This window comes from Odocoileus virginianus, chromosome 12 (genome assembly GCF_023699985.2).
Source record: "Odocoileus virginianus isolate 20LAN1187 ecotype Illinois chromosome 12, Ovbor_1.2, whole genome shotgun sequence".
NCBI lineage: Eukaryota > Metazoa > Chordata > Mammalia > Artiodactyla > Cervidae > Odocoileus > Odocoileus virginianus.
In genome coordinates this window covers 68,029,581-68,055,476 of record NC_069685.1, presented here as the reverse complement: position 1 = coordinate 68,055,476, position 25,896 = coordinate 68,029,581, and the positions used below count along the sequence as shown (strand labels likewise).

General features: G+C 62.2%; 3 protein-coding genes and 1 long non-coding RNA gene across 13 annotated transcripts in view; 3 read left to right on the top strand and 1 right to left on the bottom strand.

Annotated features, from left to right (window-relative positions):
• ARVCF (ARVCF delta catenin family member) overlaps positions 1-5,429 on the top strand; it is a 30,695-nt gene extending 25,266 nt beyond the window's left edge. For 3 of the 7 annotated variants that reach the window (XM_020903488.2, XM_070475782.1, XM_070475784.1), the window contains 11 exons: positions 287-304; positions 1,126-1,197; positions 2,055-2,182; positions 2,336-2,486; positions 2,576-2,774; positions 3,004-3,115; positions 3,201-3,291; positions 3,554-3,607; positions 3,940-4,025; positions 4,375-4,494; positions 4,790-5,429. In XM_020903488.2, coding sequence (XP_020759147.1) covers positions 287-304; positions 1,126-1,197; positions 2,055-2,182; positions 2,336-2,486; positions 2,576-2,774; positions 3,004-3,115; positions 3,201-3,291; positions 3,554-3,607; positions 3,940-4,025; positions 4,375-4,482 — 1,019 coding nt within the window. In that variant the 3' untranslated portion in view covers positions 4,483-4,494; positions 4,790-5,429. The remainder of the gene's footprint in view (positions 1-286; positions 305-1,125; positions 1,198-2,054; positions 2,183-2,335; positions 2,487-2,575; positions 2,775-3,003; positions 3,116-3,200; positions 3,292-3,553; positions 3,608-3,939; positions 4,026-4,374; positions 4,495-4,789) is intronic. The other 4 variants (XM_070475779.1, XM_070475783.1, XM_070475780.1 and 1 more) reach the window with 3 other exon arrangements.
• COMT (catechol-O-methyltransferase) lies at positions 5,375-19,052 on the bottom strand. Of its 2 annotated transcripts, none has more exons than XM_070475788.1 (5): positions 18,969-19,052; positions 10,111-10,402; positions 9,219-9,412; positions 8,885-9,016; positions 5,375-6,927 (listed from the first exon to the last, which is right to left on the bottom strand). In XM_070475788.1, exons 2-5 carry the CDS (start codon positions 10,400-10,402, stop codon positions 6,682-6,684), a joined length of 864 nt encoding a protein of 287 aa, XP_070331889.1. In that variant the 5' UTR covers positions 18,969-19,052; the 3' UTR covers positions 5,375-6,681. The 2 variants fall into 2 exon arrangements, with proteins under 2 accessions (XP_070331889.1, XP_020759145.1); XM_020903486.2 differs by lacking the exon at positions 18,969-19,052 and adding an exon at positions 16,580-18,712.
• LOC110143760 (uncharacterized) lies at positions 10,669-14,421 on the top strand. The gene is made up of 2 exons (XR_002315678.2): positions 10,669-10,957; positions 14,223-14,421. It is a non-coding gene; the product is annotated as an uncharacterized lncRNA (long non-coding RNA).
• Positions 18,980-25,896, top strand: part of TXNRD2 (thioredoxin reductase 2) — a 28,813-nt gene continuing 21,896 nt past the window's right edge. Inside the window, exons 1-6 of one of the 3 annotated variants that reach the window (XM_070475785.1) lie at positions 18,980-19,105; positions 20,858-20,923; positions 24,077-24,133; positions 24,273-24,414; positions 24,772-24,846; positions 25,489-25,567. In XM_070475785.1, coding sequence (XP_070331886.1) covers positions 19,036-19,105; positions 20,858-20,923; positions 24,077-24,133; positions 24,273-24,414; positions 24,772-24,846; positions 25,489-25,567 — 489 coding nt within the window. In that variant the 5' untranslated portion in view covers positions 18,980-19,035. Of the gene's footprint in view, positions 19,106-19,148; positions 19,257-20,851; positions 20,924-21,060; positions 21,105-24,076; positions 24,134-24,272; positions 24,415-24,771; positions 24,847-25,488; positions 25,568-25,896 lie in introns of those variants that run through there. The other 2 variants (XM_070475787.1, XM_070475786.1) reach the window with 2 other exon arrangements.

Genomic DNA, 25,896 nt, shown 5'->3' with positions numbered 1-25,896 from the left:
TCACATTTGGACATCACCACCTTCCGGCATTGGCAGGGTGCCCAAGGACCCCAGGGGGGTAGCACCCACCCGCCTCACTCCATCCCCGCCTCCGGCGCAGCTGCCAGGGGTCTGTGCCATGCTTGCCTGCCCACTGCGTGGCCTTTTCTGACCCCGTTGCCCGTGGGGTCACTCTCCCAGGAGTGATCAGGCTGAAACTCCCCGTCCCCCGCCTGACCCTGGGGGGGCATGGGGTGCTGCCCACTCAGGTTCCTCTCCTCTCTCCCGTGCTTCCTCGGCCGCCCAGAAGAGTGGTTCCATCAAGGTGAGTCCCTGCTCGGCCTGCGTGCAGGCCTGGCGGGTGCAGTGGGCACCAGGGACCCCCCCATTGCTCAGGCAGCCATCTCCATGACAACCGCGGGAACTGCGTCTGCAGGAAGGCCCCTCCCTTCTCTGGGCAGCCATCTCCATGACAACGGCAGGAATGTCAGCCTGGGGCTGGTTGGGAGGCTGAGGGGCTTTCCCTCTCTAAAACCTCAGCCACGGCCCTGGGTGGGGGGAGCCCAGGGTGGACAGGGCCGGGCACGTCCATCCCCAGGGCCCTGGGGAGAGAGTCTGCCCTCCGACAGAGCAGCTGAGGCATGGTGCAGACAACGGGAGCACGCAAAGGCCCCAGGAGGCTAGGCAGAGCCAGAAGGAGGGGTTCCTGTCTGGGTGGAGGGGCTGGGAGGTGGTTAACTGGCCCTTGGCTGGCAGGTTACGGGGGTGTCTCCTGGCTGCCAGAGCCCAGGGCTGGGCCCAGCCACCACGAGTGGCACTGTTGGCCCCAGGCCTGCTTCACCGCAGCCCGGCACGCCCTGACCCCGTCTGTGCCTGCCCAGCCTGGGCTGCTGGCCCCTCAGTTCACACCCTGGGACCCCAAGGAGGCTGTGGGGCGATCTGAAGAGCGGCTCCCAGCACCCAGTAGGAGACGAGTCCTGGCCACCACTGCCCTCTGGGCCAACGTATCTGCCTGAACTCAGGATGGCGCCCTGCTCCCAGCCTCCTGGTTCCCGTCTCTGACCTGGGGGTGTCTTCTGGGCCCCGCCTGACACACACCTGTGCCCTGCAGGCTTCATCTAACCCTCCACTGCCCTTCTGTTCCAGGGAAGCGGGATGGGGAGATGGACCGGAACTCGGACACCCTGGACCTGCCCAAGCGCACTGAGGCTGCCAAGGGTGAGTGCGGGGAGGCGGAGGCCAGGCTGGTCCAAGGGTGAAGGTCTGTGCCGCTGAGCTGGCCTGAAGGGCCTTGGGGCCCAGTGGGGAAACTGAGGCCCACAGGGGCGGGGCTCCAAGAGGACTGTGCCAGCCCCGGGCCGTCTGCTCAGGGCTGGGAATCAGGGTCTGTGCCAAGGTAACTTCAGGCAGGTATGGGGGTGGGGGCGTGGAGGAGCGGGTGGGGATGGCAGCAGTGAAGGGCAGGGCTGACCGGCAAGGCCTCCCGTGCCAGCCGAGGCGCCAGGGGGTGCGGTCAGGTATGGTTTGGAGGCTGATTCAGAGCACCCTGGTGCGTTGGGGCAGAATCGGGGAGGGGTGCTGACACGCAGGGTGAGGGGCGGGGGTGATGCCCGGGGACACAGGCCGCAGTGTGGGGACAGACCTAGAAGGCTGTTCCCTGCTCCACCCTGGAGCACCGTGGGGCGACTCTGCTGCTGGGCTGGGGCCTCCAGTGATGCGGGGCCAGGAGGGGTTGAGCGGCTGCGGCTTGGAGAATAGGCCTCTAACATAGGATGTGCAGGTGGGGGGCTGTTGCTAGGCAGTCTGAGTCCTGTTGCTAGGGGAGCAGTCCTGGCTGCTGCCCACGCCCCCCCCCCCCCCTCCCCGGGTCCCGTGACCTCTCCCATCCTCCGTTGCTTCCCCGTGAAATGGGAAGGCTTTTCCTTTCGGGTGGCTAAGGGGTGAACACGGCGGTGCGGAACGTCCCCCGGTGACGTCACAGCCGCCCTTGGCCCCGGCTCCGCTGCCCTGGGAGCGCCGAGGGGGAGGGTGACAGGGCGGCATGCGTGACCGCGGCGGGGGCGCTCCGTGTCCAGGCTTCGAGCTGCTGTACCAGCCCGAGGTGGTGCGTCTCTACCTGTCCCTCCTGACGGAGAGCCGCAACTTCAATACCCTGGAGGCCGCGGCCGGCGCCCTGCAGAACCTCAGCGCTGGGAATTGGGTGGTGAGAGGCCCGGCGGGACAGGGAGGCTTTGGGTGGAGCTGCTGGGGGCGGGCTTTGTCCGCAGCGGGAGGGCGGATCCGGCTCGAGGGGGCGGTCAGGGCGCCGCTGGGCGCGCGACGCTGCCCCAGCTGAGAACGCCGTCCCTCGCCGCAGTGGGCCACGTACATCCGCGCCGCGGTGCGCAAGGAGCGCGGGCTGCCGGTGCTGGTGGAGCTGCTGCAGTCGGAGACCGACAAGGTGGTGCGTGCAGTCGCCATCGCCCTGCGCAACCTCTCGCTGGACCGGCGCAACAAGGACCTTATCGGTGAGTGCGGGCACGGGGGTCTGGGGCCCGGCCCCCCCCCCCGCCCCCCCGCTGGCGCGGCCTCACCGCCCACCGCCCGCTGCCCGCAGGGAGCTACGCCATGGCCGAGCTCGTGCGAAACGTGCGCAGCGCGCAGGCGCCCGCCCGGCCCGGTGCCCGCCTGGAGGAGGACACGGTGGTGGCCGTGCTCAACACCATCCACGAGATCGTGTCCGACAGTCTGGACAACGCGCGCTCGCTCCTGCAAGCACGCGGCGTGCCCGCGCTGGTGGCACTGGGCGCCTCCAGGTGGGTGCAGGCGCGGCAGCGGGAGGGGCGGGGCGGGGGCGGGGTCTAGGTGGGTGGATTGGTAGGGGCCCCAGGTGGATGGAAGGGGGCCGGTGGGTGGGCGGGGCGGAAGGAGCCCCAGGTGGAAGAGGGGCCTGTGGGTGGGCGGAGTGGGGGCAGGTGGGTGGGCGTGGCTTGTGGTGGGCAGGGCCGGCGGTCCGGCAGACGCTGATCCCCGCCTGGGCCGCAGCCAATCGGTGCGCGAGGCGAAGGCCGCATCGCACGTGCTGCAGACGGTGTGGAGCTACAAGGAGCTGCGCAGCGCCCTGCAGAAGGATGGCTGGAGCAAGGCGCGCTTCCAGGTTAGGCCCGCCCGCCCCTTCCTCTCACTTCGCCAGGCCGGGTACCCCACGGCAGCGCCCCGACCCATGTGTTCCCCCGCCACAGTCAGCTGCTGCTAATGCCAGGGGCCCCAAGGCAGCCCCGAGTCCGGAAGGCTTGGACGACAGCACGCTACCACTGGTGGAAAAGAGCCTGGGTGAGTATGGGGCCGGGGCCCATCCCGAGGTTCAGTTGTGCCCCTCCTCCCGGCGGAGGGCTGGAGGAAGGTGGGCCTTCCTCCAGGAAGATGGCCCCCACTCTTCTCGCACCCCCTCCCCCCGGGGTGTTCACCTTGGCACCAAGCTGGGGGCGGCTGTGCCAGGGAACAGATGTTGGTGACAGGGTACCGAGTGGCTGAGATCATGCTTGGGCCCCCACCACCACCTGCAGCCAGCCACCCACCCGCTCATGCCTTGCAGACGGTGAGAAGCCAGGCGGCCGGGACATGATCCCCATGGAGGCACTTGGTCCAGGTGCGGGCAGGTGCAGGCTGCTTGCTCCTTGTGTGGGGAGGGCCTTCCAAGGAGGTGTGGTTGGAAAAGTGATTTGATTTAGGGGTGCTCAGGGGGCGAGGGACGGGGCAGCCAGGGAGAGGTCACTGTCCAGACAGACTGTTTGGTCTGCCACTTGGGGGCGGCTGGAGGGCTCTGAGCTGGGGGAGGGGGGCAGCAGGGGGAGTAGGGACAGATGAGAAGACCCGGCTCAGCGGAGTCCGGGCGGATTTCCTCCCCAGTGCACCCTGGATGCTGAGGGACAGCCACACCTCAGTGCCTGCCTCAGGGTCCCCTCTGCCTCCGCCCCGCAGATGGCTACTCCACTGTGGACAGGAGGGAGCGCAGGGCTCGAGGCAGTGATCCCGTAGGGGAGGCCTCTGAGAAGGAGCCGCTGAAAGTGAGTGGCCTTGGGCAGGTGTCCGGAGAGGTGGCATGTCCCGGCGGGGGCGGGGGGGGGGGGCCTGGGGCGGGGCTGTGGCTCTCCTGCCTGGGGAACCCTTGCACACGCTGGGAGGGCGGGCTCGGTCCGAGGCTGCATCCACACCCTCCCTGCTCGGTCCTGCCCCCACGGCAGCCCCGCCGCCTGCTCTGCGCCTGCTCCTGTATCCCCAAGCCCCGCTGACGTTCAGCCCTCCCCTGGCACCCACCCCTGCCCTGCTGACCAGCCCAGCTCCCACCCGCCAGCTCATACTAACCTGCTGCGTTCTGCCTCTAACGCCCGCCTGCCCACTGCCCGCCCGCTGCAGCCCGACCCCAGCAGGAAGGCTCCTCCGCCCGGGCCCAGCAGGCCTGCGGTCAGGCTGGTGGACGCTGTGGGGGACGCCAGGCCTCAGCCTGTCGACTCCTGGGTCTAGCTTGCATGCCCGGTATGTCCCCTCTGGGTTCTGCGTCGGGGTGGGGCCTCCTCCTCGAGCTGCTGCCTGCCTGCCTGCCCCGCTCTCCCTGCACGCTTCCTGCAGGGCCGCCCGAGCTCAGCAGAGGGAAGCCCAGGGTGGGGGGCAGGTCGGGGGGGCCCCGGGCCATTGGAGCCTGGAGGTCACAGGGCGAGAGCAGGGCTGATCCCCCCACACCTTCCAACGCCCCAGCACAGGGACCCCTGAGACCCGTCTTCCCACAGTGGCCATCCCCAGGGCTGCTCAGGCTTCCCCTTTCTGTCCGCAGGGTCTGGGCCCGACCGTTTGCTCTTAGGGTCTGACCTCTGGAGAGACCACGGGAAGGGGCCTCTGGGTGCCCGTGCAGACCCCGCTGTGGAGGTGGAAGCCCTCTGGTGGCAGGCGGGCGGCGCCTCCCCCTCCGGCCCTGGCTCCCTGCTCCTAACTCCCAGGCGAGTTAGCTTCCTGACATGGTGCTGTGTGCAGTGCACGCCCGGGAGGCCCAGGCCAGGGCACCCGGTATTGCTCTGGGGCCAGCAGGGCCCCCCAAGGAACGCGGACGGGCGAGGAGGGGGCTCAGGGCAGGGAGTCTGGCCCCAAGGCTGCAGGGGCTTCCCTGGGCCCTGAGCGGGGGCGGCGCTCAGGGACAGCCGTGCAGAGATCCTGGAGGCAGCGAGCGGGGGGGCTGGCTGCATGGCCCCACCCGCCCGCCATGGCTGGAGCCCCTCCCTGGGCACTGCAGCCCTTGAGTAGCACCTCTGGGACTGGCCTTTGGCAGCAGTGGGGGACTGCTGTTGAGTGCCTGCTATTTGTGACTTAAAAACCAGAAAAACACTGATAAAAAACATTATAAGAAAACCAAACTAAGACTGTATTGGTAAACATCTAAATTTTTGTAAGAAAAATTAAAAATTATAAAAAGCAACAAAGGAACTTCCCGTGTCTATCTCCGTCCGTAAGCCACTCCCCTGTTGTTTACTGGCCCCTCTGGGGGTCCACTGCATCCAGGCCCCCGGGATGTGTCCCCCATGTGGCTCCTCTCTACACAGTGTGTGGGTTCAATCCCGGGTAGTTAGCGGGGCCCCGACGACTGTGGCTGGTCTTGGGCACAGGCGGGCTCGGCCAGAAGGGGCAATTTCGGGGTGAGGGACCTGGGAGAGCCTCTGAGGCAGCCAGAGGTCCAGCCAGCCGCTTGAGGGCCTGGGGGCTGGAGGGCCAGGGTCGGGGCCGCGGGCACCTGTGGACGTGAGTGGGTGCCGGCCGACCACGTCGTCACAGGCAGCCAGGCCGCCACGGAAGCACTGCAGCTGCTCCGACTGCGCCATCTCATCCCCAGACCAGGCCGAGTGGGACGGGGACGCAGTTTGCCCAGAGCCACACCAGGCCCGAGAGGCTGGGTACTGGGCATTCCGGACCTGGCCCAGCACTGGTTGCTCAGAGCAGCCTGCGGGCTGCCTGGGTCCCCAGTAGGGCTCAGCCCGGCCCGCAGACATCCCCGTGGGGCCGTCTGCAGCGGCCGAGGGGAGCGGCGGGTGCCTGGTGCGAAGCTGGGACATGGGGGCAGACAGAGCAGCACTCAGGTCCTGTCTCACCTAAAGAATCAGGTCCTTACTTTCTACCTCACTGTCTTCTAAACAGGGTGTTAGTCTGTGAGATTGGTAGCGGCTGATTGTAGAAAAGTTGCATTTCATTCTTAAAAAGCAGGCGTGTTTAAAAAGCAGTGTGTTTGGGGGGCGGTGTGGGGGGGCGGTGATCACTGAGGCACTGCTGCCACCTGGTGATGGCAGAGCGCAGGTGCCGGCCCGCAGAAGGCGGATTGTGGGGGGGGTGGGGGGAGAGAGAGGGAAGGAGGGAGGGGGAGAGAGGAGAGAAACAGGAGAGAGAGAGAGAGGGGAGGAGAGCCAGGCGGGGAAAGAGAGGAGGGAGGGGGGGAGAGAGAGTGTGTGTGAGATGGTGTGAATCTGAGATGCTGTGTGAGTGTGTGACTGCACGTGTGTGTGTGTGTGCACGCGACACTGTCACGTGCACTGCTTGCCTAGCGGGTCTTCACAGGCAGGCACCTTCTAGATGTACTGCCACGATTCTGGAAGGGGAGCTGGGCATGCTCGGGGCAGGCCAGCGTGACAGCCTGGAGCTGACGAGAGGCAGCCACGGGGCTGCTGGCCTGAGGACAGGCCAGCGCTACAGGGCTGGGGCTGCCTCACCCTTCAGGGCCGGGCGTGGCGGGGGATCCTGCACAGGGCTGTCCGGGCCCTTGTAGACGACCTTCTCCAGGCCGTCTACCACCTTGGAGTACTCCAGGTACGAGCTGAAGTGTGAGCACGTGAAGCGGCTGCTCCCGCGCACATACTCCAGAAAGTCGGGCGCCCCAGGAAAGATGACGTTGTCGGCCAGCAACACCGTCCCCTTCCGCAGCAGGCCGCACTCCTGTGGGGACAGGCAGATGGCTGGAGGGCATGAGGGCGGCCTGAGCGGGCAGGGGGACCCTCAGGCCCTAGGACAGAGCGTGGCACACAGCAGGGGCTCACTGCACGCTGGGGGACATGAGAGTGCAGATGGTGGGGCCCAGATTGCGGCCAGTGGGTGCCAGCAACACGGGCTCCTCTGGGTCACCAAGATGCCTGGTGACCCGTGCGGGGGCTGCTGGCATCGGTCACTGGAGGTTCAGTAGGGTCCGACCAGGGGGACCCTGCAGGGCTGGGGGGCAGACCTCCACACCCACAAGCCTGCCCCTCAGGTCCACCCTGAGGCACCCCAGTCTCCACCAGCACCTGGGCAGTTGGCCAACATGTCAGGCCTGGCTCTACAGAGGGAGGGGCAGCTGCACTTCTGTGCCCACCAACCTCACCCCCAGTCTCTCTCAGCTGGAGGAGGAGATGCTTGGTGTGTGTGAAACTTGCTCAGTCGTGTCCAACTCTCTGCGACCCCAAGGACTGTAGCCTGCCAGGCTCCTCTGTCCATGGGATTCTCCATGCAAGAAACTGGAGTGGGTTGCCATGCCCTCCTCCAGGGCATCTTTCTGACCCTGGGATGGAATCCAGTTCTCCCACATTGCAGGCAGATTTTTTTTTTATCATCTGAGCCACCAGGGAAGCCCTGCTTAGGTTATATCAAAAAGCAAGAGGAAATGTTTCCCTGATGAAGGAGTGAAGGGACAGCCCAGCTGCTGCGCTACATCAGAGCTTTCTCTACATGATCATTAAAGTGGGAAAAAAAAAAACAATCCCCCAAAAGGAAGGTGAAGTCAAGCAAGAGGCCCCAGGCGTGTCTTAAGTTGCCAGTGGGACCCCAGGGATGGACGGGCACCCCCTGGTGACTTAGGAACACGGGGACCACTGGAGTGGGTGCAGCCCTCAAATCTTCCTGGTGGCGGCTGCCTCCCTTCTGTCCCTGGGCCCTGAGGCTGGAGTGGAAAACACAGCTGTAGAGGTCGGTGAGGTTGGGACAACCCATGAGCCAGAATGTGAAAAAAGTGGGCCTCTGAATCGTGGAGCATTTCTCCTAAAAAAGGAACTTCCCCATGATACTGACGAGGAAGGGCCGCTGGGAGCAGTGGCCCAGGCTGCTCAACCCTGGGAGGAAACGCTCAAGGTGAGCTGGGGCTCAGCACGTGGGGCACTGAACCCATGGGTCAGCCTCAGAGGAGAGTGATGCAAAGGCCGGCCGTCTGCGCGGGGATGAAGCCCTGGAGAGTCTGAACCAGGCCGTGTGCCGGCACTCAGAGGACCAGAGCAGTGTCCCCTGTTCCTGACCTCTGTTCCTTCTGCCCCGGGTGCGGCTTCAGGTCACGAGGGTGCCAGGCCTCCCCCTCCGTCTCCGGCCGCCTTGCTGTAAGAACACCAAGCAGCCCATGGAGAGGCCTGAGCGATGGGGACAAAGGCCGCCTGCCCTGCCAGCCCCTCGCCCGAGCGAGGCGGCATGGCCAGGCCAAGGCAGGGCCAGCTGCAGAACACGCCTTGCCTTGAGATGATGAGCAGCCATGAACAAGCGGCACTGAGAAAGCTATTAGGCTCCTACTTGCCAAGGGCAACAGGGCTTCCCTGGTGGTTCAGATGGTAAAGAATCAAGCCGCACTGCAGGAAACCCGGGTTCAATCCCTCAGTCAGGAAGATCCCCCTGGAGAATCCCACGGACAGAAAAGCCCGGCAGGTACAGTCCATGGGGTCACAAAGAGTTGGACACAACTGAGCAGCTAACACCTCCACTTCCAAGGGTGGTATCTGCTGCTCTCTACGGATGCAGGCCATCCAGAGTGCTCCCCGAGGCCCGCCCGCCCTGGCCCAGGCCCCGACTCCTCTCTGTGTCCTGACTGCACACAGGCCAGCCCATGGCTCCCTGGCCACCCTCCGCAGGGCCCGACCCAGCCAGCACGCACAGGGCTCACCTCCAGGAGAAGCGTGTCCGGCAGGTAGCGGTTCTTCCAGTGGTCGATAAAGACCATGTCCAAAGTGTCCACGTCATATTTCTTCTTCAGCTGGGGGATGATGTCCTGGGACGCTCCAAGAACAACGGTCACCTGGAACAGACCCCCACCCAGTGAGCCTGGCAGTTCCGGGAGACGGGTCCCCGCTCTGGCCCACCTCCGGGAGTCTCCCGCTCTGCGGACGGGTCTGCTGGCCAGCTGGTAAGCATGGCCTGGAGCCGCTGGGATGTGACCCCAGCCTTCCCGGCCCCCGGAGCCTGTGCCTACATCCGCCATCTCAGGGACAGTGCCGCACCTTGTCCCGCAGGCCTGCAAACTCCACCATCTGCTGGGTGATGGCCGCATATTCGGGGTTGAGCTCGATGGTGAGCAGCCGGGCGCCAGGCAGCAGCAGGCGGGCCATTCGCACCGCCGAGTAGCCGCAGTAGGCGCCCAGCTCCAGCAGCACTGACGGCCGCTGCTCCCTCAGCACGCTGTCCACGATCTGGCCTGGGGGGGGAGGGGGGATGGTGAGCAGGGGGCTTCCCACCCCCCGCCCCGTGCTGGCCCAGCGCCCTCCGGCCAGCCGCAGGCCTCACCAGGCTCAGCCCAAGCTCCTGCCCCCAGGCCTCTGTGCTTCTGCACGCGCTGGTCCTCCCCTCCCAGCATTCCCGGCTACCCTCAGCCTGGCCCCACCCAGAGCCGCCCTCCGTGGAAGCACCACCCCACTCCCGCCCCGGGCTGCACAGAGAGCCTGCCCCGCTCCCTTCAGCTGGACACAATCGGAAGGTTCAAGGCTGCTGGACCGCTGGCTGCCCTGAAGTCCATCCCCAGGGTTCACGTCCGCTGTCCTGACTCGGGGCGGGGGGGGGGGGGGGGGGGGGGGGTGTGGTGTGGTGATCACGCATTGCCTGCCTGGGCCCCCCCGCTGGAGTCCAAAGGTCAGGAGGCGGCCCCGGAGGCGGGGCGAGGCCTGGCGCCCCCGCAGGACTCAGTCCAAGAGTCTCCATGCACCCTGGGGCCAGCCGGGACACCCAGGGACCCATGGCCTGCCCTGGGGGGCACCTGGCTCTGCCTGGCGGCTGTGAGCAAGGAAACCACGCAATGACTCTGTTGTTCCCCGTCCCCGCCCCCTCCAGCACTGGCTGGGGCTCCCAGGCGGCACCTCCTGGAGTGGGGGGCAGGGCCCGAGCCACCCCGCCACCCACCTTTCTTATCGCCCACGTGCATGGCCCACTCCTTCTCCGAGCTGTAGCCGTCGATGGCGGCCACCACGCTCTCCGGGTCCCCGGCCACCGCGTGCTGCAGCACGTGCTGGAGGATGCGCTGCTCCTTGCTGCTGCCCATGAGGAGGTTGCGGACGGGGTTCACGATGAACTCGTTCCAGCAGATAAAGGCCAAGCCGAAGAGCCGCAGGTCCAGTGGGGCCAGCCACCGCAGTGCGAGCAGGGCCAGGCCGACGGCACCAGCAGCCAGCAGCAGGGGCGGGGCCTCCAGCATCTGCGGGGCGAGGGGCGGGGCTTCAGGGCGGGGCCTCCAGCAACTGCGGAGGGGCGAGGGGCGGGGCGGGCCTTCCGGGCTCTGCGAGGCCCCGCCGCCCGCAGGACCCGTGGGAGCACGTGGTCATCACGGTGTTAGTGACCGGCCCGCCTGGCTGACCCACCCGTGAGGTTCAGCCCCGTGAGAGGCCAGCCCCGTGCCCGGTGGCCAGACTCAGGGGATACGGCCGGGGCCCCGCCCACATGCAAACCACGTCCCCCAGGGACTCCGCCCTGGGTGGAGAGACGGGGTCTCGGGCAGCCCAGAGCACTAGGCTGGCCCGAGGCTGGACACTCCCCACAGGGGCGGCCAACCGCACGCAGAACCCCCTGGCGCACACACTGGGGACAGCCCGGAAGCTCGTGTGGCCAGAGAGCTTCCGGGCACGGACACAGGCAGCCCCAAGCCGGCTCTCTGGGGAGAGCAGACAGGCAGCAAGACGCCGCTCGGAATGTCCCTCCAGCCCGGGACACCACGGCAGTCTCCCTGGTCCCCGCGGCACCGCCAGGCCAGCAGGTGCACCACAGGGCCGGAGGCAGGTGGGGGGAGTCTGGAGGTGGGTGGGGTGGGGCCAACCGCACTTCCGGGATGGGTGACAAACACAACAGGGGCGCGTGGCCTGCAATGGCCAGCACTGCCCGCTGGGTTCCGTTCTGCCAGCTCAGGAGCCCCAACCACACACCTATGTGACTATCATCACTGTGTTCAGCAGCAGTGCAGAGAGGCTGGGCCACTCTGATGTATTCTCTGGGTTGATGAAAAAAACTAATCAATGTTACACGTAAATAAAAAAAAAAGTAGTATTCCATTTAAAGACCAAAGTCCTTGGTGGACCCTGGAGTTGTGAAGGATAGCTTGTAATTCCCACAACAACTGAACTGTATAAAAATTGGGCGAGGACTCAGCCGCCTGACGGCCCAGGTCTGCCGGGAGCTTCATGCAGTGCCGGGGACCAAGAACAGACCCACCGACAGAACCAGGCAGACGTGCTGGGAGGAAGCCCTCCAGTCAGGGCTGGGCAGACCCCTCCTTGGGGAGACAACCCGTGGGGCCCCTTGTGCTGTGGGTCCCAGTACTGGAGCGCCCATGGCTCTGCCCTTTGGAAGGGCCACAGTGAGGTCGCTCGGTTCCCCCGGCAGTGGCCTGAGGTTCCCGCCGCCCCGCGTGGCTCCGGGCCCCGGGAGGCTGAGGGCCCCCACTGCCCTGAGAGGAGGACGAAGGAGCCACTGGCCAGAGGTGAGGGCTGGTGGCCGAGCAGCACCTTCAGACCCCCTGCTTCGCGTGTCCCACACGAACCCCCTGCTTCCGTGTGCTCCACTCGCGTCCAGAACCTAATTTTAAGAAATAAAACCATAAAACTCGTAGAAGAAAACACAGGAGTAACTCTTCATGACCTTGAATTTGGCCATGGATTCTCAGACACGACACCAGAAGCACGGGCAACAAAAGAAAAATAGAATTTCACCAAAATGAAAGCTCTGTGCATAAAAGGACACCATCAAGAGAGCAAAGGACAACCCAGGGGGTGGAGAAAATATCTGCAAACCACCTATCTGATGAGGGTTTAAAATCCTAAATATATATAAGAATTCCTACAACTCAGAAAGAACCCAGTTCGAAAGGGGACAGAGGACATGAACAGATATTTCCCTAAAGAAGACACACCAGTGACCAGGAAGCACATCACTTGGGAAGTCTGATCAAAGCTTCAAGGCACCACTTCACATCCCTGGGATGACCCGCCCCGTGCTAGCGGGGCCATGGAGAAATCGGAAACTCAAGCATGGCTGGAGCAGCTGCTGTGGAAAACAGTTGGCAGTTCCTCAGAAAGGTAAATACAGAGTTACCACATGACCCAGCAATTCCACCTCTGGGAGTGGACCCAAGACGCCCGAGAGCAGCGGCTTGAACCCATATTTGTCCACCCACGTTCAGGACAGTGTGAGGCACAGCGGCCGCGAAGGGACACGGCCCGCAGACAGATGAGGTGTGGTCTCTCCGCACACTGGGGCATCCCTTAGTCACACTAAGATGACTGCACCCTGACCCTGTCCCACTGGGAGGGACGTGCGGACACCTGTGACTTCACGGAGGGACCAGGGGGACGTCATGGTCAGTGGGATGAGCTGGACGCGTGAGGATCAATTCTGAATGATCGCACCTGGATGAAACGCGCACGAGGGCAAGCTCACTGAGACAGGACAGAGAACAGAGGCTGCCAGGGGCGGGGGGCCGCAGGGTAACTGCTGAAGGGGGCAGAACTTCTGCCTGGGGTGGGGCGGGAGCTCTGAAGACAGAGGCAACAGCTACGCAGCCACGTGGACGCTCGATGCTACCTAACTGTACGCGTGCACATGCTTAGAGTGGTAAATTTCAACTTATGCATGTTTCACTGCATCAAAAACGGTGGAAAACCAAGAAAACAAGCAACCCTGTTTCTGGTCCTCTCTGTTCCCAAAAGAAAAAGGAAAATGGCACCCCCACTGGGAAGCAGGATCCAGAAAAACCAGCCCAGCTCCCAATCTGCCTGCCTGCGGGCCTGCCCCCTGAGCCTGGGCACCTGCCCCACCCCACCCGGAGGCACACACTCACCCCCTCTGGGAGAAGGGGAAGGCAGTAGAGTCCCTCGCTTCCTCCCCAGGCTGGTGTGTGTTCCCCGTGCCCTAGAGATGGAGCACAAACCTCTCACAACAGCAGCCACAGCCCACCCTCAAAGCTTCCTTATTATAAGCCCGTTCTTAACTGTTCTTCTTGCAACCCCAAGACAGACCCTCCATCACCTCGGATCGCCACCTATGCTCCTCCCGATAACCCCCAAGGGGCTGATGGAGATGCCGGCCACGGCCCGGCCCCCTCAGGCCCAGGCGGGGGCTGCAGACTACCCACAAATTCTTCAGTCCCTTGGTGCTGAATCTGCTAGGGCTCCGCATGTTGGATGGGGGGTCTTAGCCAGGAGTCACACAGCCCGGCCCCGCCTCCCCAAGAAAGGCAGGCCTGAGAGCACGGGGGTCCGTGGGGGGCAAGAGGGGCAGGCAGCCCCGAATCCTCACGAAAGGGAAACCTGGCGGCTGCCCGAACTAGCGATGCGCCTGGGCTGGGGCCTCTGCGCTTGGGTGGTGTGGGGGACGGCGTGGGACACAGAGCCCCGGGGGGCTGTGTCTTCGTCTCCTGTCCTGTGTGATTCTGGCTCTGGACCCGCAGACCACAGGCAGGACAGCTCTGCTCCTAGGCTGGGGGGTCCCAGCAGCCTCGCGGACAGGAGCCGCCCAGCTGGCTCCACCCAGCTGGCTCCATCCACTTCCTCCTGGTCAGCGCCGGAGCACGTGGGCCTCAGGGGCTGCCAGGCCACCGGCCCACCACGCCCTCCTACCCCAGCCCCTGACTCCTCCGCCCTCCTCCCCGGCCCCTCAATTCCCCCAGCCCCTGAAACCTTGGGCCCCCTGGCGCCTCTCCAGGGACTCAGGGATCCCCCAGAAGCAACTACCTGATGCTGAAAAGGAAAAAGAACAGTGAATTGGAAGCATTTAGTCTGTGCCTCCCTGAGATGATACATCAGGGTCCAGAGGGGCTTTCAGGCGTCACACCACACGGGTGTCAACCTGCCCCACTTGCTACAACACGATTCAGATTAAGATACCAAATGAAGCAAAGACACAGTCCAACTCTTACATAAACTAGTGGGTTTTATGTAACTGTGTTTATGACTGATGCATAGCTAGGCATAAATTTTTATGTACAATTGTGTTTTTTTAATATACATACGCTCCTTCCCCACCTCCAGATGGTATGACCAGATCAAGTTCTGCAATGCCTTCCAGGGACTCTATCCTGACTGGCTTCCAGAGGAACGGGCACTTACGTAAAGTAAACCTTCCTAAACTCCCAGAGATACAAGCACCAACTCAACTGTTTTTCTAGTTCATGTACTTGGGTAAATCTTTGCTAAATAAAACCAGCTTAATAGTGTTCATCTCATAAAATAGGTGTCTCTTTAGAGTTGTCAACATTACATACATTGCAACACACTTAAATCTCCTTGGTTGACTAGTCAAACAAGCTGGTATTGTATTGATTAGGTATTTAAGGTTATAAATTTGATTTTAATCAAATCCAGTCACTATTCTCTCTCTCTCTTTTAATATTCATTTATGTATTTGGCTGCACCAGGTCTTAGTTGCAGCGTTTGGGATCCAGCTCCCCGACCAGGGATCAAACCTGGGCCCCCTGCATTGGGAGCACAGAATGTCAGCTACTGGACCACCACGGAAATTCTCCAGTCACTATTCGGACAAACTTTCTTTCCATAATGTGTTTCAGTCTGCCTAAAAGCAGTTTCCAAAATCTTTTTGGTAACTTGAAACCTTAAAAGTTCTACCAAGTTAAGTTAAACAATAGATATCCCGTTGTTTTGCCAGAAGTTTTCCTTTCATTTTAGGTTTGAGGCATTCGTCAAAAAGAGAAAGCACTCGTTACACACAAACAAACAATTTCACTTTTTAACAGAAGATTATCCAAACCTAACCTCAATGTCCAGGGACTTGCCTCGTGGCCCGGTGGTTATGAATCCGCCTGCAAATGCAGGGCACACAGGTTCGATGCCTTGTGCGGGAAGACTCCATGTGGCGTGGAGCAGCGGACCCTGCATGAGCGGCTACTGAAGTCCGCTCCAACAGGGAGCCACCACAACGAGCAACCTGTGCTCCCCAGCTCGGGAGCAGAGCCCACTTGCCGTCCCCGGGAAGGCATGGCAACAAGACCCAGCTCAGACGAAAGTAAATAAATAAGACAATTTTTTAAACATCCCCAAATACAGTCATTAGGAAAAAAGAAGTAAGAGAGGAGTAATAGTGCATACACCACCAAACTGAGCCTACATCTACACCCAGACTTTCACAGTGTGGGGAGACCCCACGTCACAGCGGTCTGGAGCCCCAGAGGGGAGGGTCCTGGGTGGTGCCTCCACTGCACGGGCAAGACTTCAAACTGCAGCTCTGGGGGCTCCACTTATAACCCCAGGCAGCAAACTGATACTATCATCGGTTTGTGCACAAAAAAATTGCAGTTGTGGTTTAAGTTTCACAATGCTGTTTGTTTCTCCTTGTGAGTCCTAAGATTCCTTAGACCTCAGGGGGCTGGCTGGGTCCACAGGGGCTTAAGAAATTCCAAGACCAAGTCCCTTTCTTATCAGTGCTGCCTGCCTTGCCGGTAGGACCGACGTGCCTGCGGGCAGGTGGTCCAGGATGGGTCAGAGGTCAGTCAGAGGCCTGCTCCCCTACTCCTGAAGCCTGAACAAGACAACCTCCATTTAAATTTCCCTAACGTCACTGAATATCTGTATAACTTCTATATAAGATAAAGTGCTGAAACACTCGTGATTAAGACGGCATGAGTTTAAGTTTCTATACTTTGGCTTCTGATGTTTGTATAACAAAGAAGCTAAAGACATTTGAAGGTGAAAGTGTTGGTTGCTCTGTTGCATCCGACTCTGTGCGACCCCGTGGATTGCAGCCCGCCAGGCTCCTCTGTCCATGGGACTCTCCAGACGAGCACTGGAGTGGGCTGCCATGTCCTCCTCCAACCTTACAGATTATGCAAGCCTATCTTCACAAAATTTGCTCATCTGCTACAAAATACTGGGATAAGACAGATAATTTGCAGTTGTCTACTTCCTTGTTCTCTCTATAAAATAAAGGCTGCTAATGGTTACAAACTTCAATCAACACATGAGAATAAAACTACTACTAGTCCGAACAAAGGAAAACAACTTTGTCCACAAGGCAGGAAAACGAAGATATGTTCTTACGCGAAAAGCACGCAGAGAATGTGGAATACGTTTTTGTTGAGGGAGGAGAGTCATTTTTGTCCTCAAGCAAAATAATAAAGGGAGACAGGGTTCCCCTGGTGGCTCAAGGGTAGAGAATCTGCCTGCCAATGCAGAAGACACGGGTATGACCCCTGACCCGGGAAGACCCCACGTTTAGCGGAGCAACCAAGCCCGTGTGCCCTCGAGCCCGCGCTCTGCAACAAGAGGCCCGTGCACCAGACCCATGAGTAGCCCCCGCTCGCCGCAACCAGCAACGAAGACCCATAAAAAGTAAAAAAAAGAGGGAGACAAATCCTTGTCGACTACAAACTCACCGTCTGCCTCCACAAGGGTTAAGTCACATGCCCCTGCAGCTGCTGACCTCCAGCTCCCCCTGAAGGAGTTCAGGGTGGGGAGCAGAGACGGCCTCGGTGCTCAGGGAAAACTGGCAGGACAGGTCTTCAGAGAGTCAGTTATCCTCAGGAGCTGATTTTATGAGCCCAGTGCTGGCACCTTCTCACATCTAGAAAAGCACTAGATTCCTTCCTGGCAACAGCTTCTCCTTCTGACCAGCAATCTTCTGCACACAGAGGTGGTTGACTGCAAATACTCCCCTTCGTCAAAATCACATGTACACTGACCTTTCCCCTTCCTCTTTCGAGCACCTTCTCGAGCTGTCTGAAATGCTGTCTTCCAGGCTATGGTCCTCATTTTGTGCCAAATAAAACATAACTCACAACTCCTGTGTTTGACAGAGGACGAGATGGTTGGATGGCATCACCAACTCAATGGACATGAGTTTGAGCAAACTCCAGGTGTTGGTGATGGACAGGGAGGCCTGGCGCACTGCAGTCCATGGGGTCGCAAAGAGTCGGACATGACTTAGTGACGAAACAACAAAAAAGGGAGACCAGAGCTATTTTGTAAACATGAATACTCTTCAGTTTACCACTGATCAAAAATGGAAGTGACCACAGAAAGAAATTCTGTCTCAGTAGAGAAAACAATACACCTTGTGGGTCATCAGAGTCCAGTCCTGCCCAGTCGATGCCTTTGAGGTTTTATCACCACCTGCACGTCGGGCTGCACGGCCCGCTTGCATGTTTCGTCATCGCCAGATCCTCAGTCCTCCCCGTTTACTCAATACCTGGTATAATGCTCCAAACGTCAGTTTTCCCCATTTTCCTCTGTCCCTCCTGGCCGGCGGCTCAGTGCTGTCACTGCCCACGTCCTCCTCAGTCTGACAGAGCCCTGCACGTCGAGGGAGACACGGTGGCGGGAACTTCGGATGCGGGTCACTGCACGAGCCACGTGGTGCCTGCATCTCCCGAGCTCTGCTCCAGACCCAAGTGGCCTTGCCACGCAACCCTGATGTCTCCACAAACGGTCAATCCCACGGAAACTGGAGAAATCCAGCAGATGGCCACCGCGGCCTCACGTCACCATCTAGAGACCTGAGAACTCGACATCTAGAATCTTCTCAACTGATCTCCCTCAAGGCTCAAAACCCCGGGTTACTGTGGCCTCTGATCATCCACCAAGGAGATTTGGTCCCTGCCAGACCCAGCCACCAGACCTCATGCAAAGACTGGAACAAAGAGCTGACTGCATGTCATGGCTGGAGGCCACGTCCCTACAACATCCCAGCCCCCCAAGGTGTCCTCCCAACAAGCTCACAGCTTCTGGAATAAGTGACATGTCCAGCAACACCGCCCAGCTCTGCAGGAGGGCAAGAGGCCAGGTCCAGCGGGCGAGCTCAATTGGGGGTCCCAGGGACCCGTGCCTCCTCTCTGACTCCCTTGGGCCCCGACACCCCACCTGCATTTTCCCTTTCAAAGGCCCAGCGGCCCCTGAGCCAGTCAGGTACCGTGCCGTGTCTATCTGACTCAACAAGCCCAAAGGAAGCTGCTGGTCAAACTTCAAAGACGGCAGCAGGCCGAGGGGCCCAGGCTTCTTCCCGGGGAGGCTGCCAGTTTCACAAAACAGGAAGGTCCAGGAGGCTCCAACCTGCCAGCAGGACGGGGAGACAGCTGAGCCCTGGCCTGGGCCCCGGAGTGCTCCCTCCCCGAGCACCCGAGGTGCTCAGACCCTACTCTGCAGCCTGGTCCCAGGTTCACACTCTCCCAGAACACCACGACCTGGGAGTCCGGGTCCCAGAGCCCTGCGGTGCGCACCCCCCACCCTCGCCCCGCCGAGCCAGAGGGGACCTTCTCCTGCAGCACCGCTCCCTTCCCTCCACCAGCCTGGTGTCTCTGCTGCCACCGCATCAGAGCCCCCAGCCCGGGTCAGAGGCTCCTGCCCAGGTCAGAGCCCCCAGCCCAGGTTCGGGGCACCCCCCCCAATTAAGGTCTGGGGAAGCCACCTCATGTCCGGAGACCCACTCTAGTTCCGGGAGCCTCTCCACCATAGGTCTGGGGATCCCTAGCCCAGGTTAAACACCCCCTCCTCTGAAGACTGCACCCCAGGTCCTGAGACCCTCATCACAAGTCGCAGCCCCACCCCAGGTCAGAGCCCCCCAATCCAGGTCCAGATCCCCCACCCCAGGTCAGACCCCCCCCATCCAGGTCGGAGCCCCCACCCCAGGTTGGAGCCCGCCTCCCGGGAGGATCCTTCCCCCGGGTCCTACACGCCCCACCATCCGTGGCTCCGGCCCCGGGTGGGACCCCGGCCCCGCGCGAATCCCGCGGGCGGCCCGGCTCCGGGCTCGGCCGCGCGCGCACCCACCTCGGGTCCGCGGTCGCCGGCGCAGGCAGCGCGGCGGGCAGCCCGGACCGAGGCCCCCGGGGCGGCGATGGCGGCGCTGCGCGGAGCGGCCGCGCGTTTCCGGGGCCGCGCGCCGGGCGGGGCGCGGGGCGCCGTAGGTCAGCGGGCGCGGGTCGGGACCTCGCGGGGCCGGGGCTCGCGGGGGTCGCGCGGGGGCGAGCCGCGGCCGGTCGTGGAGCGGCGATCCCCCTGGCCGTGTTAACCGCGGTGCCGATCGTGGTGGGGGTGGGTCACCTCCCGGCTCAGCAGGTGCGGGGACCGCCGGCCAGGTCTCCCCGCTCCTCCCCAAGGCCAGGCGGCCCACAGAGCATGTGCTCAGCACCTGCACGTGCGGGACTCAGGAGGGGCCCTGCCCCTCTGCTGGTGGGCGCTCTGCCCTGTGCTGGGGCGCCCTGGGGGAGGGAGCCGACACTGCGGACCTCCTGGATGGCCAGGGGTCCTGGGCCCACCCGGACAGTATCCCCAAGGCCACAAGCAGGGGCAGGGGCCGCCTCCAGGGTCCTGAGAAGGGGTGGGGCGGGGGACCCCCAGAGGTGGCCTCGGGGCACCATGCACCCCAACCTCTCCCAGCACATCCCTGCCCTGGGGGGATCCTGCGGGCAGGGCTGGGCAGGCCCCTTCATGGAGAAGGCACCGTGGGCAGAGCACCGCCCACAGCCGCCGCGTGTCTCAGTGGCCTTGGGGCGTGGGGCTGGGGAGGCGGTGGTCTGGCCAGGCGGTCTCGGCTTGTTAGGCAGGGCGGGGGGCTGCTCCTGGAGGCTCTGCTGGCCCCGTGCAGGCCCCGAGTGCAGAGATGAGGAAAATACCAGGCGAGGGAGGGCTCAGGACACAGGGTGACAGACCTTGAAGGGCGAGAAGAGGGGCCAGGCTGTGAGGTGCCCTGGGGAGCCCTGGAACACACAGGTGCATGCCCAGTGGGCACTTCGAGGGCAGTGCCCTCTCTGGGGTCCCCTGGGGTCCTTCCTTGCAGACAGGCCGCCCAGACCCCGCAGGTATTACAGGCGGTTTCCCGCAGTGGGGCCTACGGAGGCCTGGCGGCCTGCCGCCTCCCTACTTATCAGACGGAGGGGGTTGCTGGGTGTGCCCCGTGGGGAGAGCGGACCATCAGAGATAAGCCCACAGTCCTTGCGCCATCTGTTCGCGTGGGCAGGGAGAGTCGGCTGGCAGAGGGGCTGTGTGTGCCAGGGAGTCGCCGCAGGCACCCTGCGGGGCAGCGGGAGGGCTGGCCCCGGCCATGGACGGTAGGGACCTCTTCCCGGTCCGTGTGTCCCTGAGCGGGGGAGAGGAAAGAGCAACTGGGCTCGTGCTGACCTTGTTTCTGTCTACAGGCGGTGGGCCGAGGCCTGGTGCTGGGGTTCCCGGCTCGGAGCTGGCCGCCCCTGAGGACACCCCTGCCCTCCGCCCTCCCTTGTGGACCCCGGTTCCACTGTCTCTGGGCTGCTTTCTGTGGCAGCATCTGCAGAGACGGGGCCTTCTGCGGAGAAGACGGGGCGGCTGGTCCGCCAGGGGCAGGGGTGGGGGCTGCAAGCGGCCTCTGGAGCTGCTGCCCCGCCAGGCCCTGTGGGCACTCGGAACGGCCAAGCCGCGCCGCCCGACGGGTGGACTCAAGAGAAACTTTTCCACCCACTTCTGCCAGGATGTCGGGTGACATTGAGCTCAGGGCGGCTCACTTGCCTTCTTGATGTGGGTGGCGGGGATCAGTGCGTGCTGGGGGACACGTAGTCAGCCCAGACCATCACAGGGCCGAGTGTGGCTGCAGGACCGCCCTGGAACGCAGGCAGCCTCCTGGGTGGCGCCCCCTCCACGGCTGGTCCTGGTCCTTCCTTCTGACGCCCCCCTCACCCCCGCAGGGCGGCAATGCTACGACCTCCTGGTGATTGGCGGTGGATCCGGCGGCTTGGCCTGTGCCAAGGAAGGTGCGTGTCCTGCGTCCCACATGCGGCTGGCACGGCGGGGCCTCCAGGGGCTGGAGCTGCGTCCCGCGTGCGTGCTCTCTGCTGCGGGCCTGGCCCCCCTCCCCAGGCAGCCGGTGACCCGCTTTCTCTCGCTGTAGATCATGTTGCATTTTCTGAAATTTCGTTTCGATGGACTCGCGCTATGAGTATCCTTACTTCTGGGCCTCTCCCACGGGCCCTGTTTCGGGAGGTCATCTGCGTTGCTGCGTGTGTATCCGGAGTCTCGCCTCCTCATGCGGCTGCCTAGACTGTGTCTGTCTCACCTGTGGTTTCCCGTTTGGGGCTGTTGGAAACATTTGTGTGTGTGTGTGTGTCTGTGTGAATGCATGTTGTCAGTCTGCTGGAGGATTGCCTGAAAGTGGAACAGCTGGGTCATGTGGTGTCCCTCCCGTTTAGGTATCTTTCATTTCTTTCAGTGGTGTTTTGCCAGTTTGGTAAACGGTCTTTCACATCTTATGTCAGTTTTACCCGAGGGTCTCGTGTTTTTCAGACCGCTCTGTTGAGATGTAAGTCACACACCCTGGAGATCACTCGTCTAAACCACCTGATGCGGTGGGTTTTGCGTTCATAGAGTTGTGCAGCCGTCACCACCAAGTTTATTCTCTGTTGCTTTTCGCTTGTGCCGGTCTCTGTTGCCCAGGCTTTCCCTGGCTGCGGTGAGCAGGCCTGCTCTTTGCTGAGGGGCTTCTCACTGTGGCCGCTTCTTTGCTTGTGCCGCGTGGGTTCCAGGGCACACGTAGATCCTTCTCCACTGGGAGAGGGTCACCAGAAGGGGGACCGTGGCTTGGAGAGGTGGGTTCCCCAACCCGGAGGTGATGAGGACTTCACCCCACGCCTGCATGTTGACGCACAAGGGGCCGTGGGACTCTGCGCTGTCTGCGCTCTGGCATCGACTCTGATGAGAAATCTGCCGTTTTATCTTTCTTTGTTCCTCTGTTGTGTGTCTCTCTCCTCTGCTCGCTTTTAGGGTTTCTCTTTCCATTACTTTTGAGCAGTTTAACGATAGCGTGCCTTGGTGCCTGCCGAATTCTCTTCCTGCCGGTGTTCATCGAGCTCCGTGGGTCTGTGGATCAGGGGTCTCCGTCCTCTGGGCCCTAATGCCTGAGGTGGAGCTGATGTCATGGCAATAGAAATAAAGCGCACGTAAATGTGATGGGCTCAGATCGTCCCGAAACCATCCCCCCACACCATCCATGGAAAAATTGTCTTCCACAGAAGCAGCCCCTGGTGCCAAAAAGGGTGGGGAAAAGGCTGGGTCATAGTTTTCATTGATCCATGACACTGTTCAACCATCGGTCACTCCTTCACGTGGGCGACATTAGTTCCACGTGTGTCAGCTGCTCTGGCTTGTCTCAGAGCTCGCCCAGCTCTCTCCGCTGTGGATAGGTTCTATTCCCGTTTGCAGGTTCCCTAATAAAAGAGTCTGTGATGTCTACTCCACCATGAACCCCACTCGGTGCAAGTTTTTTTGAAGTATTTTTATTGGAGCACAGTTGCCTTCCAATGTTGTGTTCGTTCCCGCTGCCCAGCAAGCTGTGCTAGCCGCACGTACACACAGATCCCCCCATTCTGGGCTTCCTGCCGCTTGGTGCAGGTCCATCTCTACAGTTGGACGCGGGTGCTTTTTTTTGGCTTTCGCGTGGCTTCTTAGCTCTTCACACACGTGGAGTGCAGTTGGAACATCTGCTTTGCTTTCTTTTCTGCTGATCCTGACGTCACTGTTGGTTCCTGGTCTGCTTCATGGACTGGTTGCTCCTTTGTGTGCCGGGTAATTTTTGTTAGAGTGCCAGACACTTTGGACTGTACCTCACTGGCTTCACCTGTTAAAGAATCTGCCTGCAATGCAGGAGACCTGGGTTTGATCCCTGGGTTGGGAAGATCCCCTGGAGGAGGGCATGGCAACCCACTCCAGTATTCTTGCCTGGAGAATCCCATGGACAGAGGAGCCTGGTGAGCTACAGTCCATGGGGTCGCAAAGGGTCGGACACGATGGAGTGACTTACACTCTTTAACTTTCGTTTGCTGGGTTCTGGATTCTGGACACTACTAGAAATGTGTCAGAGCGTGTTCTGGGATGTAGGTAGGGACAGCCTGGTCTTTTCGAATCTTCTGCGTGAGGTCTGTTAGGCGGGGCTGGTGCTGGGCCCAGTCTCAGCCTGACTACTCGGAGACATGACCTTCCTGACATGACACCAACCGCTCCAGGAGGCTGGGCAGCACTTCTACCCCACCTCCTCTCGGGAATGCCCATCCTCTCCCGGGCTGGGTCCTAGGGACCCCCCGTTCCTGGGGCTCACATCCGCCCACTCCTGCCTCCCAGAGATCACTGGCCTTTGTTTTCTTCTGTTCAGTTTCTTGAAACCACTATTTTGCACATTTTGTCAGTATTTTTGGTTGTTTTGAGCAGGAGGGTAACTCTGGTCCCCGTTTCCCCATCCCGGTCAGACCCAGGAGCTGGCAGTGCTTGTGTCTGAGGAGTCCCCTTGGCTGCAGCCTTTAAATCCAGCGCCAGGGTCCCCTCGGTCATCGTTGAATGAAGTGGTTTTGTTGATGAAGACTTGTACACTTGCTTCTGATCGTGGTAGCCACGAATGAAGCGGGTTGCAGGTCCGGGGCCTGGGGCTGGCCGGTGGGAAGCCTGCAGTTGTCCCTGGGCTTAGAATGTGGGGCTCGCAACTGGGCGGACCCTGCAGACAAGGGTGGGGGTTGGGGGTAGGGCGTGGGGCAGGGTGGACTCCAGTCACGGGTGCAGAGTGGGGTCCACTCCTGCTCCCTGGCTCAAGGCCCGGCTGACCTGCCATCTGACCCCCGAGCTTCACTTTCCTGAGAAGAGGCAACAATGCCCAGCTGAGGGCCCTGAGCAGGTGGACGGGGACCCCCCCGTGGTGTCTGGGGAAGCGGGGAGCGAGGGGGCCCTGGGGGCCGGGGGCCTGTCTGCGGTGCCCCAGGTCTCAGCTGGCCCTGGAGCAGGGTGGTGGGCTGGGCTGGGCCGCGCTGCCCTGGTGGGCGGTCAGGAAGAGTCCGGGTGCCTGTCTGCGGGCAGCGTGGCTAAGGGCAGAGGCTCCTGGGCCCCCAAGTCCCCAGCGTGCTCACTTGCCTGCTCCTTGTCCTTAGCCGCCCAGCTGGGGAAGAAGGTGGCCGTGCTGGACTACGTGGAGCCTTCCCCCCGAGGTAGGCCAGCCCTGGCGGCGCCGCGTGCCCCAGGGGCTGGGGGGCAGGCATCAGTCCCAAGGGGCTGAGCCCAGCCCGCTGCCCGGCGGAGTTGGGGTCAGCAGGGCGGCGGCTCACCCAAGCTCCCCCCGCCCCCCAGGCACCAGGTGGGGCCTCGGCGGTACCTGCGTAAACGTTGGCTGCATCCCCAAGAAGCTGATGCATCAGGCGGCGCTGCTGGGGGGCATGATCCGCGATGCCCCCCACTATGGCTGGGCCGTGGCCCAGGCCCCACATGACTGGTGAGGGGCGACGGGGAGACCAGGGTCCCTGCAGCCCCCAGGCAGCCCATCCACTCCCACGTCTGGGCCAGGTTTCTGGTTGTCTCCTGGGGTGGGTGGGGGAGGCTGCCCACCCCCTGGGTGGGGCCTGGGCCCTGCTGCACCCCACGGTGCCCAGGATCCCCCTCGGGGTGCCAGGCCCGGCAGGTGGCAGGTGGTCCACCCAGGGCCCCCCAGTCGGGAGCCCCTCGCCTGGCCCGGGGACAGCCTCCACCCCCGCCACCTTGAGAAGCGCCTGGCCCCTGGGTGTGCCTGCGAAGGGCCCTTCGCAGCCCTGTCCTGGCGGGACCCACCCCTGAACCGTGCATGTGTCATCAGGGCGACGATGGCAGACGCCGTTCAGAACCACGTGAGGTCCCTGAACTGGGGCCACCGCGTCCAGCTGCAGGACAGGTACCACTGCCGCGTCGGGCCCTGGGCGGTCGTGGGTGTTGACTCCCCAGGCGGGGGAGGAGGGAAGAGCTGCAGAGAAAGCCCGGTCGTCAGGACTTCCCTCTGGTCGAGCGGCGGACTCCATGCTCCCAACGCGGGAGCCCGGGTTCCATCCCTGGTCTGGGAACTAGACCCTGCACGCTGCAGCTGAGACCCGGCACAGCCAAATAAATAAGTAAATATTTGAAAAGTAAAGACACAGCACCATTTGGAAGGATTTAAAAAAAAAAAAGCCAGCTTCTGGGCACCAGGCACCTCTCACCCCTCCCGGGGCCTGGCCACACAGCCCCTGCCTGCTGACCCCCTTCCTTGGCAGCAGGACATCAGTGGGTGTTGGGGGGACAGGACTGGGTGCACGTGGGGGCCTTCTCTTTCTGGGGAACATGTCTAGGTGGCAGGACTGAGCTCAGCAGAAGCCTGGCCACCTCTGTCCCCACATACCAGGGCTGCCCTGGGCCTCAGGGCGTCCCCGCATGGTGGCTGTGGGCCTTGTGTCTGGGGAGACCTGGGGAGACCTGGGTACACAGCAGCCATGCCCTCCCCCCATTCTTGAGCCGTGGGTGGCCCAAGGTCACATTTGAGCATCCTGGTTTTATTTTGCAGGAAAGTCAAGTATTTTAACATCAAGGCCAGCTTTGTCAATGCGCACACAGTTTGTGGTGTCTCCAAAGGTGGGGAGGAGGTGAGCGTCCACCTCCTGGGCTCCCAGGGGCCAGTCTGTGGCCTGGGCAGGCAGCGCCCGGGTTCACGCGGCCTCTGCACTGTCCCCCGCAATCGGTGCCACTGGGATTGACAGGACATCCCTCTGGGGCTGAGGCCAGTCCAGTCCTCTGTGACAGAGGAAGCGACCACGCCAGGCTGCCCGCGGCTCCGGCGGCCAGCCCGGCATGGCCTTGTGGGATTCTGGAGACCTTCCCACCGGGGATGCTGTATAAACTGGGAGGCTGTCCTGCCGGTGCTCAGACCCCTCTCAGGGCCGCCGCAGGGCAGCAGCGTGACCGGGACACAGTG

What these genes read in the sequence shown, in the direction of transcription:
- COMT (XM_070475788.1), bottom strand. Translation starts at nt 10,402, where the DNA reads ATGCTGGAGGCCCCGCCCCTGCTGCTGGCTGCTGGTGCCGTCGGCCTG. An exon ending in TTGCAGGCCTGCGGGACAAG is followed by an intron (nt 9,017 to 9,218) that starts GTGCGGCACTGT and finishes GGTCTGTTCCAG; the next exon opens with GTGACCGTTGTTCTTGGAGC. An exon ending in CGGACACGCTTCTCCTGGAG is followed by an intron (nt 6,928 to 8,884) that starts GTGAGCCCTGTG and finishes CTGTCCCCACAG; the next exon opens with GAGTGCGGCCTGCTGCGGAA.